The following is a 12501-nucleotide window of genomic DNA, read 5'->3' as shown; positions in this document are numbered from 1 at the left end:
ATTTGTCTATGCACTGCTTTAACATTGATCTATTGAGTTTTTTTTTTTTCCCCACTTTATTATGTTACTTCCAAGATGCATAATCTTTCCTAGCACTCCTGTTTACATGTCTCCTCTGGGCCAAGGTACATTTGTGTGGTCCTGTCGCTGTATCCAAATTCTACCCTGTTTTTCTTGTAGTCGACGTATGTACGTACATTCCTCTCACTTCTTCCTCCATACTTTCTTACAGTTTTTTGTTTTATTCTTGGTGGGAAGATATTTTTATTTTTTATTTTTTACCTATTTATTTTTTTCTCCTCCCCTCATTCATTAACTTGTATATTATAATCATGTGTCACATCTCCCACATACTTCTTCAAGTGATGGCATTGGTCCCCATTTCCTGTAACCTTCCCTCATCATTTAGATTCTCCACTCAGCTCAGGCTTCATCTTAGTTGCTATACTGTGAGTGTGTGTGTGGGTGAGGCAGAGAGAGAGAGAGAGAGAGAGAGAGAGAGAGAGAGAGAGAGAGAGAGAGAGAGAGAGAGAGAGAGAGAGTGTGTGTGTGTGTGTGTGTGCAGCTATTCCAATGTCTATTTTGAAGTATCCAAGGTCGCTGTGAGTAGGTAAATCTAAATAAAACTGGTACATTGTTTCCACTCCTCATTTCCTCTCACGCACTTCAACTGAGGAGGCTGGGACAAGGCTGGGGCACACTTGTAAATTCCACGTTAGAACATAATGCTGCATGCCAGGAGGGGGAAAACTGACGAGTACATTGCAGGTGCCTTGTCTCTGCAGACTGAAGAAGCTCAAGATCTGGTGGTGATGAGGGAAAGGACAGGACTCGGGGTAGGCAGGAAATCTTGAGGCAGGCGGGAGGAAGACTGGTTGTACATGCAGAAGGAAAGATACTGTGGGGAAGTGAGAAAAATATGAGATGGAAGGAGGGAGAGAAAGAAACACAGACAGAAATGTGCATAGGTGGGGAATTAGAAAAGAGATTGAGGAAGAAGGGAAGAAAAAGTAAAAAGAGGGACAGAGGAATGTATGTAGGTGGAAAAGTAGAAAAGGAATTAGACTGAGGAAAGGAGGAAGAAAAATGTAGAGAGAGAGAGACAGAAAAAAAAAAAAATGTAGTTGAAAAAGTAAGACATTAGATTAAAAGAAGAAGGGCAAAAAATACTGACTGAGAGAAAAAGACAGAGATAGAGAAATATAAATAAACAAACATATACTGTGGGGGAATAGAAAAGAAAAAAAGAGAAAAAATAAAATATAGCAGAAGAGAGACAGAGACGAAGACAGAAATGTAGACAGACAAGCAGAGAAAAGCAAAAATGAATCCCTTTGAACATAAGAGACATAATGAGTGCAACAAGAGTATGACCACTGCAGCAAGAGGCCACAATGCTACATAGGAAAAAATGAGTAAGGAACATGAGAGAGAGAAAGAGGGAGAGTTGGAGCATGCAAGGACACAAGTGGATGGAATAAATAAGATAGTGAGAGCGTGTTGAATAAAAAGTGGGCTGGGAGAATGAGAAGGAGAGGAATAAGTAGAGGCTTATGAACAGGTGTCAGATGCAGGTAGATAAAAGGGATTCATGCGTAGATAGATAGTGAGGTTTGCAGAGTGGGAGGAAATACTGTAGAGATAGGAGCGGAATAAAATATAATACTACAACCAAAAAAAATTATCAGAAAGGAAAGATATAAGATGAAAATAGATAGAAGAATTAATATATAGATAGATAACAGAGGTTTTCAGAGTGGGAGGAAAACAGAGAACACTTCAGGAAAAGATTATTAACAGAAGAGGATGAGAAACAGAGAGGAAGGAAAGATGTAAGATGTAAATAGATCAAGGAATAAATAGATAGATAGACAGGCATTTTCAGAGTGAGAGGAAGCACTGTAGAGAGATCCAAGGGATAAATAGGGAACAGTTAAGGGGAAAAAAATTATCAGAGAAGGATTAGTGACACAGAAACATCACAGAGAGGAGGGAAAGATATAAAGGATTTGGGGGAGTTAGGGATTTACATGAAGGAAGCAAGAGAGGGAGAGATAAAGAGAGAGAGGCAGTGGGAGGAGCTTCAAGGACTGTGGGTGGGAGGTGATGTCTATAGGTGAGGGAAATAAGTATGTGGGTGGCTGAGAGGTGGTAAAGATCTTTGGCAAGGGAGGGAGGCAAACACTGGAAAAAAAGAGTGCAGGGATTGTAGGGTACAGAGAGAAAGAGAGAGTTACAATGAAAGAATAAGATTAGAAGTATAGCAATATAGAGATAAGCATAGGAAGAACATGAATAAATGTAAGAAGGTGAAGAGAGAGAGAGAGAGAGAGAGAGAGAGAGAGAGAGAGAGAGAGAGAGAGAGAGAGAGAGAGAGAGAGAGAGAGAGAGAGAGAGGTGTAAGATATAAGATATAGTTTGCTGCTATGAAATCAAGAAATACAGAGATGAGGTGGTGTGGAGGACTGTCAGTCAGTCAATCAGTCAGTGCAGGATTGGAAAGTGTGGCTTAAGTGGAGTGACTCGGATAAAGATTTGATGGTGTAATGATCTGCCATCTCTCATTCCCACCACCACCACCACCACCACCACCTCTAACCTCTTACCCCATGCCTGTGTCTCCATCTTTTAACACCCTTTTTTGATCAGATTCCTCCTCCTTTTCCTTCTCATTGTTATCATTCTTCTCTTCTGCCTTCTTTTCCTCTTTCTCAATCCTTTTTATTTTCTTTCCTTCTCTTCCCCCTTTTTTTTTTGTTTATGTTTGTCTTTTTCTCATTTCTTTATTGATTGATGGATTTTGTTTATTTTTAACATATTAAAAAAACACTTCTGAAATAAAACTTACATTCAAGCTGAGATGTGGGAATATATTTAAAAGCATCTTGCCATCACCTTTACATATCCTGCCAACTTGATTAGTGTGACGCGACATGCCGTGGTCAGTGCAAGTGTGAATGTTGAGGTGAGAATCTAAAGTGGCTGGAGGAAAGTCAGGGAAGAACTATTACACTTACTGACACTTGGGGGAACTCTGATAGACCCAAGGAGCACTTAGAGAAGCCTGTGTGAAGAGTAGCTAGATGGAAAGAGTTGTAGACTTGAAGAGTGATTGTGTGAACAGTTATAAATCTATCTGTCTGTCTGTATACCATGCTGACAATTCCACACAAGGTAACCCAGACAAGGTACCCCACACACACACACACACACACACACACACACACACACACACACACACACACACACACACACACACACACACACACACACACACACACATCATTCACACTCTAACTATAACTAGTGAAATTTTTAGAGGTACATCCCATAAGAGATTCTGAAATACCTTAAAAATCTAGCAGATATTTGAAGGGAGGTTGTGAAGGGCCTGGGTTGCCAATATTACATGAACAAGGTTGACTCAAACAAGCTTCATGTATGGAGCCTTCAAGAAAGCAGTGGTGGTGGTGGTGGTGGTGGTAATGAGATGATTCATATGCATATATTTTTTTTTTCTGAAGGAGTTAAAGGATATGAATAATCCGTCTATAATAAAGGCTCATTGGTCCGTTTTCTTTGTTTATATGCTATACTTTTATTGCTTGACTATTCATTTATTCACTGTCTCTGTTTCTTTCATTTATGTATTCATTTAGTTATTTAGTGTGTGTCTCAGTTCAGTTTTCCACATGCCTTAGTGTTATTCAGCTTGCAGGGCTTTGTCCCTTCAATTCTGCTCTAATATTAATTAAATGTGTGTGTGTGTGTGTGTGTGTGTGCAAGACTCAATCCTTTGTACTAATAATTGTTGTGTTTTGGTCTTTTCCAAGCTGGCAATGTCCATCTACAGCACTCTTGTCAAGTTCAGAATGGTAAGAGAGAGAGAGAGAGAGAGAGAGAGAGAGAGAGAGAGAGAGAGAGAGAGAGAGAGAGAGAGAGAGAGAGAGAGAGAGAGAGAGAGAGGTGGTGTATTGATAAGCAACAAAAGACATGGTGGGCCTTTGTTGTCTTTGCTGCGGCCGCTTTGGTTCACTACTCTTTATATTATGGATAATTTTTTTTCATGTATTATTTTTTGTGATGCTTTGATGCTGTGTGTTTTGCTCTGACCCACATTCATTTTTACGTCCTGAGAGAGAGAGAGCACAGCAGTCTCATTACGATGTATTGATGTTTTTGACTCAGTTGTGATGCGTTGATGTGTTCCTGACTTGCTAGTGATGTATTGATGTGCTTCTCACTCCTTGTTTCTTTCGGCAGGACTGTAATCTAAACGACCTGAGCAAAATGGGAGACAACCAAGGCGGGGAGGGGTCCCAGCCCCCCTTCATCCCCCTGTCCCCACCCAAGTGTGAGGTGGATGACTCCCCACTCCAGGGAAAGACCCTCAACAAGAACAAGGAGTGTAAGTACAGAGGTTAAAGTGGATGGGTGGACTTGATGTGGAGTTAGTGGTGGAGGAAAGTGAAGAATGAAGCATCAGTGGTAGTTTCTTTACTGTTTCAAATGTTTTTTCATTCTCTGAAGGAAGTTGTATCTATTTAAACATTAGGTAGTGCTTCATCCTGTGTTTCCTTATGCCACTATCTAACTAGAGGCTGTGTGAGTGGTTACAGCATTGAGAGAGAGAGAGAGAGAGAGAGAGAGAGAGAGAGAGAGAGAGAGAGAGAGAGAGAGAGAGAGAGAGAGAGAGAGAGAGAGAATTTCCTGGAGGTAATAATCATTTACATTCATCAGTCACAAGGTAATTAATTGGTTCCTTTGTGTACATATATGCAGCACAAATAATGAATATGTACCATGCATTATACACCAGAAAGGTTTAATGTAAAAATGTAATACTGAGGCTTAACCTTGAATGTACATGTGAGTCATACATGAATAGGTAAACACACACACACACACACACACACACACACACACACACACACACACACACACACACACACACACACACACACACACACCTGGCCACACTGTCACCACCTGAATCTAGCTTGTGTGATAACTGAGGTTTGAGGAGAGTGGTTGTCACTGTAATCTCCTTCACTTCCTGTGGTGGACTGAGTTTCTCTGTGGCACCCTAACACTTCAGGCTGCCTCTCTTGTTCTGATCCTCCATGTGGGGCTGTGGGTGTGCTATGGTGCTGCTGTGACCATACTCTAGTGCTGGTGTGTGTGGTGCCTCCCTGTTGAGTGCTAGAGGGGTGTGCTGTAGCAGGAGTTGTGGTGCAAGTGACACAACGCAACTCAGTGTAATAACCTTCCTGTGACAACATGGACACAAGCCAAGAGTTAAATCCACTGCTGTTGTTCTCCAAGATGTTGGTTGCTGGTCTAATGGGCTTATCTTTTCTGGAGCATGCAGATCTGTGTCACTCATGAACCATAGTAAAGTGGAAGGTTATCTTGTGAATAAATGGAAGAAGAGATCATTGGATATTATTTAGTCTTCAGTGGAGGTCTTCAGCTTATCACTATTTGGACTCAACCTGATAACAGCTCAAAACTAAACAAGGTGACGAGAAAAGTTGTTGCCTTGAGCAGGTGGAGTCGTCACCTGCTTGTTTGTGTCTCAGTGGAGGTGTGAGAGTGAAACAATTCCTACTAAGTCCACAAATGAAGTGTAATAATGAACCAGACATTTTTCCACACTTCACTTGGTGTCATCATTCTGTAAGTGTTGGAATAGTGTCCCTGGGCATGATGGTGAGTGCCGGCCAGACTGACAGGGCGGCACTGGACATCCATACCCTATGTGTTGTGGCGCCAGGAATGTTCATCCTGGGTCCTGACGCATTAGGTGAGGCTCGGCACTGCACTCCTCACCTTGTCCTCTCTCCTGTCACCTTGTTTCCTCCTCTGTGCTCCTTGCCTTGTTCCCTCTCCTGCACAGTTCACTATGACATCATTGTTTTGGTGGCAATATTCATCACGTGAGCAATCCTTCTCCTGCACAGCTGTTTAAGTTTTCTCCCCCGCATAGTGCTATACAGTCTCATTGCTGCACCAATACTCACTCATCAGTTACTCCTGCAGAAGTTGGATTTCTTCTGTGTGCCTGTGTGGTCTCTCTCTGAATCTTTACTTTGTCTAGACTCTCTTCGCCAGGACAAGAATCATGTGTTTCTTTAATACCAAATCTGTTTCTCTCTTGCTTTCTCTTTTCTCTCCTGCTTGCCAGTGTGCTGTAGCTCTAAATCTTGGAATTTCCAAGACACTCAAACAAGTTGTCTTTATGACAACTTGCACAGATTGCATCCTTCACTATTTTCCTCATTACTACCACTCCTGCCTCTACCAAGCAGCACATTGAGTCATCGGCAGTGTTTGTAGCATTAAGTGATCCCATTTGTGTGGCGCCGTAAAGCAATTCACTCAATTAGTCCGTCAATCAGCAGTGATGGAGGAAAACTTTAGCCGACTGATTTGCTCCTTTGATGTGTGTGTGCAGACTGACACTACAGCTTTGTTGGCTTGCTTTGTTGTTATGCAGTGGTGACCTGCATTGCTCAGTCCTTGTTGATATTCTATGCCAAAGTGATGTTGTCAGTCTGATTTCAAACAAGAAATGAATAGAAAATAAGGAGTCTAGCTTTTGTATATTTCCATTTGTGGTAACAGAACCATTATGTCTGATGGGAAGAAAGTGTATGTTTTATCCATCAGTTCACTTCAGTCCAATACAGTAAAATGTCCAGGTTAGCCATCCACAATATATGGAAAACATTATAACTGAGGATTTAACATAATGTTTGGGGAAAACTGTAAGGCAAACTGTCTTTTACAGCTGGCAACTCGACTCATGACTTGTATCATAATGAAATATGAACAAAGACTGTTTGGAATCTGGCATGATGTCACACTTCAGTTCTGTGTTGTGAGGCAGGTGTTTGTTATGTATTCTGACGTACGTCCTCCAAGCAGCACTGTGGACCTACACACACACACACACACACACACACACACACACACACACACACACACACACACACACACACACACACACACACACACACACACACACACACACACACACACACACACACACACACACACACACACACACACACACACACACACACACACACACACACACACAGTCATCTACTTTCAGATAACTTATATAATGCTTCTGCAATTGAAAGTATATCTAACTAGTATTTTATAAAGTAGCAGAACATCAGTACACATCAGTTTCTTGGCCATTACTACATTATACTATTTGAAATGATCTATAAGTGTTGGTGATTGTCTCAGCTTCGGATATAACAAGATCTCAAAAGCCATTGCCACATAGATGTAATTCTTTTTTTTTTTTCTCATTGTGTATGTTTGTGTGTGTGTGTGTTTGTTTGACTTTGATGGTTTGTGGCATCCTGTAGGTTTTTTTTTTATTTATTTATTGATTATTTGTTTCCCATATATTAAGTAAACTATATATACATACATACATACTTCACCATTACTTAAAACATGGCCTTACACTTACTATATATGTGCAGTAAAAGCATAAGTACTGTAACCAGGAAAAGTCTGTCCCGTGATTTTATTGCATTGCTTTCTAATTTGGCAGCGGTCACCCTAAGCTTTCCTATTGTTGTCTTAGTCCATGTTTTGCCTCTCAGCCCTTCCTCTCCCCAACTCATCTCCCAGAAGCCATCACCTAAGAATAACATGGTAGTTTTTTTCCAGAGACACAAAAATTATACACTATCATTACTAAACCACAACACTATCACCTCAAGATAACACACACACACATTATGGAAGACTTGAGATGTATTATCTCGTGAAGGTTGATTAGTTGAATATCCTTGTGACATCAATCAAGCAGTCACTCTTTAAAAAGCATATATAAATTCTTCCCTCTTATAGTCACAGACTGTCTGAAGTAGCTGCAATTTAGGGAGCAGTTTGAGTAAGTTATGAAGTGAAAGAATATGAAGCATGTTTTTAGTCATGTAGAAGAAGAGAGGTGTGGAATAAATTGAAAGCAGAAGAAGAAAAGTAAATGAAGTTGAACATTTAAACAAGAAGAGAACTGTGTATGGGAAGAATATATAAAAGCATAGATGAAGATTCAGGCCTCAGAGAAGAGTGGAAACTGTTGATATATTGATGACTCCCCCAGAGGCTAAGATGTGAGAGAACACTTGTGAATGTGGTATATATCTCGATGGGAGGTATCAGTCTAATGCATAGATATATGTAAGCACTCTTCAGTACAATAACAACTGCATCCCATATCACATATACTCAACAAAAGGCTACAAATTGCCCTTTCCAATCAGATGAGCAGCCCAGTGAGACATAACATTACTCCAAAGTACATGAGTTATAAATCACTTGTTGTCACTGGTTGCTGTAGACATAAATAATCACTTCAATACAATAACAACTGTGTCCCATCACACACATCTATATACACTCAACAATAAGGTCACAAATTACCTTATCCAATCACATAAACAAAGTACATTAGTTCTAGATCACTTGTCATTGGTTGTCCTGCCCCTCACTGCTCCCACCCTCACTTGTCATCTGTTGTCCTGCCCCTCACCATGCTCTTGTCCTCACCCGGCCTCTCTTTGCAGCCCTCAAGGTCAAGCTGATGCTGCGGCGGCCACGGGAGGATCTGGTGAACCGCGGAGTGATTCCACGTGAGTATTTGCTTCTGCAGGCGACTGTCTGTCCGACTGTCTGGCGCTGCTCCTCTGATTGCCTTCAAGATTGATACGTTTATATTTTTCTTCAAGGTTTATCAGTTTATATTTTGAATAGTTTTTTACTTGGTATTTTATTTGCTCTTTTATTTGTTTTTTTGTTTATTGATAAGGTTGGGTGGATAGTCAATATATTCTTTTTAGAGTTTTTTAGTTAGATGATAACTTTCCATATTAACTGTATGCTTATTTATGCATTTATTTGTTTGTATGGTTTGTTGGTTACTGTGATCTGCCAAACACACCCTAGAGTACCTAAGGCTTGACATTTAGTTACTTCATTACATACGCATGTATTCACTTGGTTTGTTAGTTAATAAGGTGTGTCATTCCCATTCAGTCTAGTCAAGCCAAGACTTGAATAAACAAGAGAGTAAAAAAGCTACTATTAATGCTTTGCTCAGAGAAGGAAGTGTGTGGCAGTGAAAGGCAAGATTATATAAAGTTCAGAATGACCTGATGTTGTTGAAGGTGTCAGTCATGAGGAAGAGGAGGAGGAGTAGGAGGAGGAGGAGGAGGAGAAGCAGCAGGAGGAGGAGGAGAAGCAGCAGGAGGGGGAGGAGAAGCAGCAGGAGGAGGAGGAGGAGGAGCAGAAGAAGCTAGGAAGAGGAGGAGGAGAAGTAAAAGTAAAGAGTGGTAGTGGAAGGCAAGTATTTAGAAGTAACTTGAATACTTATATCAGATCAAGAGTGATGTAAGCACATGTGTAGGTTTGCTATTTGCATATAAGCACATCTGCATGTGTGATAGTATTCGTGATGCTTACTGCTCCTAATTTGCATACTTAGTGTAGGATTAATTTTTAGTCAGATGCTTGGAACAGAAATATAACCTTTTTCTGCAAGTGCATTAGATATGAAGATATTGAATGTTTAGTTTGCTGTGTTAACATTCAGTCCTTTGCAAATAAGTGTTTGAATGTTATGATGTTACTAATTTCATTATCTGTGTACAGATATAAGTGATGCATCCTTTCTGTTATCTCAGTGCTGCATCAGTTGCCAGTTGTTGGTGTAAGGGATTATCTTTGAGTAGAAATGTGTGAGGTTTAGATATTGGTTCTCAGTTTGCAGTGAGGTGCAGTTGAAAAGCTCAGTGAAAAAATGGTGTCCTTTAGGAAGATGGATGGAGAGTGTGGAGTACAGAGGCATGTTAGTTGATGTTAGTGAGCTGCCATCAGGTGACAGGCTGGCCTGTATAAAAGAGGACTTTCCTTTCAAAACAGTGATGGTGATGAGGAGGAGAATGAAAGTATTATAGTGTTAAGTCAAGGAAGTGAAATATACTCAGAATCTAAATGGTCCTTAAAAATCTTAGCTTATGACAGAGAAACACAAACAATAAAAATACCTCTTTGGCTGTCTTCGCTTCCCCTTCTATTGCCCCACAGATCATGAGCATACTTTGAATTGCTGTGTATCATAAATAAACACAACTCTCTCGAACCCTTTCCCCTACCCATGTTAAGGCCAGCAACCAAGACAACCTCTACATCTGAGATACCCAACGCATGAGGAAACTCTTAAGAAACTCACAACCTTAGAGGAAAGGAAGGATCTAATTATAATACCCAAAGTTTTTAAGGGAGTGAGAAAAGTGCAAAGAGAACATTGATTTATGAGACTTGGGAGATACAAGAGGGCATGGAAGGTTAAAAAGGGACATACAGAGGGAAGAAAGAAAATAATTTTTTTATATATATATATATATATATATATATATATATATATATATATATATATATATATATATATATATATATATATATATATATATATATATATATATATATATATATATATATATATATATATATATATATACTATAGATTATACACATACAGAAACATTAAAATCTGTGTCCAGGTACTGTAGTGGACCATGCAGTCAGTGCTATAGAAATTTAGAATAAAGTTGAGTTGTGGTAAGCAGAGGTGATTATTATTATTATTATTATTATTATTATTATTATTATTATTATTATTATTATTATTATTATTATTATTATTATTGTGTGATGCTTTGTCTGGGCCACTTCCTGTGGGATTGCCAGCCAGGTACATAGATAGCTAGATGGATAGGCTATTATTGTTATAATTTTTACTCTTATGGAGATAGTGAAAGGCATGAAGACAGAATCAGAGAAGGGATATTTGCACTGGTGTGTAAAGGTGGATGTAAAAAATTAACAAAAGGATAAAAAGGAAAAAAGTGCAGAAAGAAATACAAAACAAGACAATTCTTTGCAAATTAACCAAAAAATTTTGACTTTTGCCTAAATTTATTAATGGAAACTTGAAAACAACAGAAGATGAGAAACAAAGAGTGTTACTGTGTATGTGCATACCACAAGTGAGGGAATTGCACCCTTCTAACAAATGAGCATCAACTAGAGGCTCTACATAGGACTGAACACTAATGCATCCATATATCATACAGGCCCTCATGCAAATAATAAACCATTGGACACTTCACTTTTGATTATCAAGGAGCAATGATAAAAGGCATATACACAGTAACAATGAGCTTAATTCTTCTCATGTATATCACAACAAGGTAAACTAGGCAAGCATAACTATACATGACTCCTTTTTCTCTCCTCCTGCTGCTTAATCCTTCTAGTTTACATCACAATGAAATAGACTAAGCAGACATATCATTCCTCCCTCCTGTAGCTTAATTCCTCTAGCATGAATCAGAAACTAGCATGAATCTGGTAAACTAGGCAAGCACATTCATACACCAGCAATAACAACCTCTCCTCTAATGGCCAACCCTTGTTCCCTCCTCCCACAGCCATGAACACCCCAACAGCCTTCTATGAGCAGCGGCAGCGTCTGGATATGGCTAAGAAACATGACATCCTCAAACAGAAGATGCAGAGGCGGCCCGACAGGGAGGAGCTGGTGCGCCAACACATCTTGGAGGGTGAGGATTGATGCAACACTCTATTTAATTTTTTTCCTTCATATGTTTTCTGTTTTTCTGTTTTCCTAATCCTTTTCTTATTTTCCTTCTTCACTGCTGTCTAGTCTTGTCAGATTTTCTCTGTTCTCATTATATTTTCTTGTCCTTACTTCTTTTCTTCTCTTCCCTTCCTTTCTTAATCTCCATCTTTTGAATTTGCATCCTTTGTCCTTTCCTCTCCTTTCTGTCTGTCACTTGAATAATTGCTTCTTCATTTTTCTCTTGATTTTCCTCCCCTTCTTGTATTCACTTCATATGCCTCATCCATCTCTCATCACTACATTCTCCCCCCTCCCCATCAGTCTCTCATCACTTCTATCATCATCTATCATTTGCAACACTTTCACCACCCACATCCTGTCTTGCTTCTTTTTCTCACTCCTGTTACATTCTCACCTTTTCTTCACCATTACTCACTTATTGTCTCATCACTTTCTTTTCTGTTCCCTTAGTTTTACATCTTTATTTTCATCTTTCCTTCCTTTTCATCATTTTTTTTTCATTATTGTATATTTTTTATATTTGTCACTTTTCAGTCATTCTCTTTACTCACTTTTCAGTTTGTGTCTGTATTTTATTTTTTTGTTATTCTTTATCTCACTTTATATTCCCCCCTCCCCCATTATTTTTTTTCTCTTCTTCATTTCTATATACTTCCATTTTTTCATCCTCTACTTTTTAATTTCCACTCCTTTCCTTCATTGTGTTGTTCTCTCTTCACCCTCTTCATTATTTTTCCCAGCTCTTCCTTGAAATAATTTCCTCTCCTTTCCTCCATTGCATTATTGTTTTTCATCTTCATTAT

General features: G+C 39.3%; 1 protein-coding gene across 2 annotated transcripts in view; it reads left to right on the top strand.

The window, feature by feature from the left end:
• Positions 1-12501, top strand: part of LOC135104815 (myocardin-related transcription factor A-like) — a 71313-nt gene that overhangs the window by 47943 nt on the left and 10869 nt on the right. Inside the window, exons 3-6 of one of the 2 annotated variants that reach the window (XM_064012434.1) lie at positions 3834-3875; positions 4264-4408; positions 8601-8666; positions 11526-11657. In XM_064012434.1, the coding sequence (XP_063868504.1) occupies positions 3834-3875; positions 4264-4408; positions 8601-8666; positions 11526-11657 (385 nt within the window). Of the gene's footprint in view, positions 1-3833; positions 3876-4263; positions 4409-4731; positions 5807-8600; positions 8667-11525; positions 11658-12501 lie in introns of those variants that run through there. The other variant, XM_064012435.1, reaches the window with a different exon arrangement.

The sequence above is a fragment of the Scylla paramamosain genome, chromosome 11 (assembly GCF_035594125.1).
Source record: "Scylla paramamosain isolate STU-SP2022 chromosome 11, ASM3559412v1, whole genome shotgun sequence".
Taxonomy (NCBI): domain Eukaryota; kingdom Metazoa; phylum Arthropoda; class Malacostraca; order Decapoda; family Portunidae; genus Scylla; species Scylla paramamosain.
Note: the sequence above shows the minus strand (reverse complement) of the source record. Positions and strands in the feature narration are given on the sequence as shown.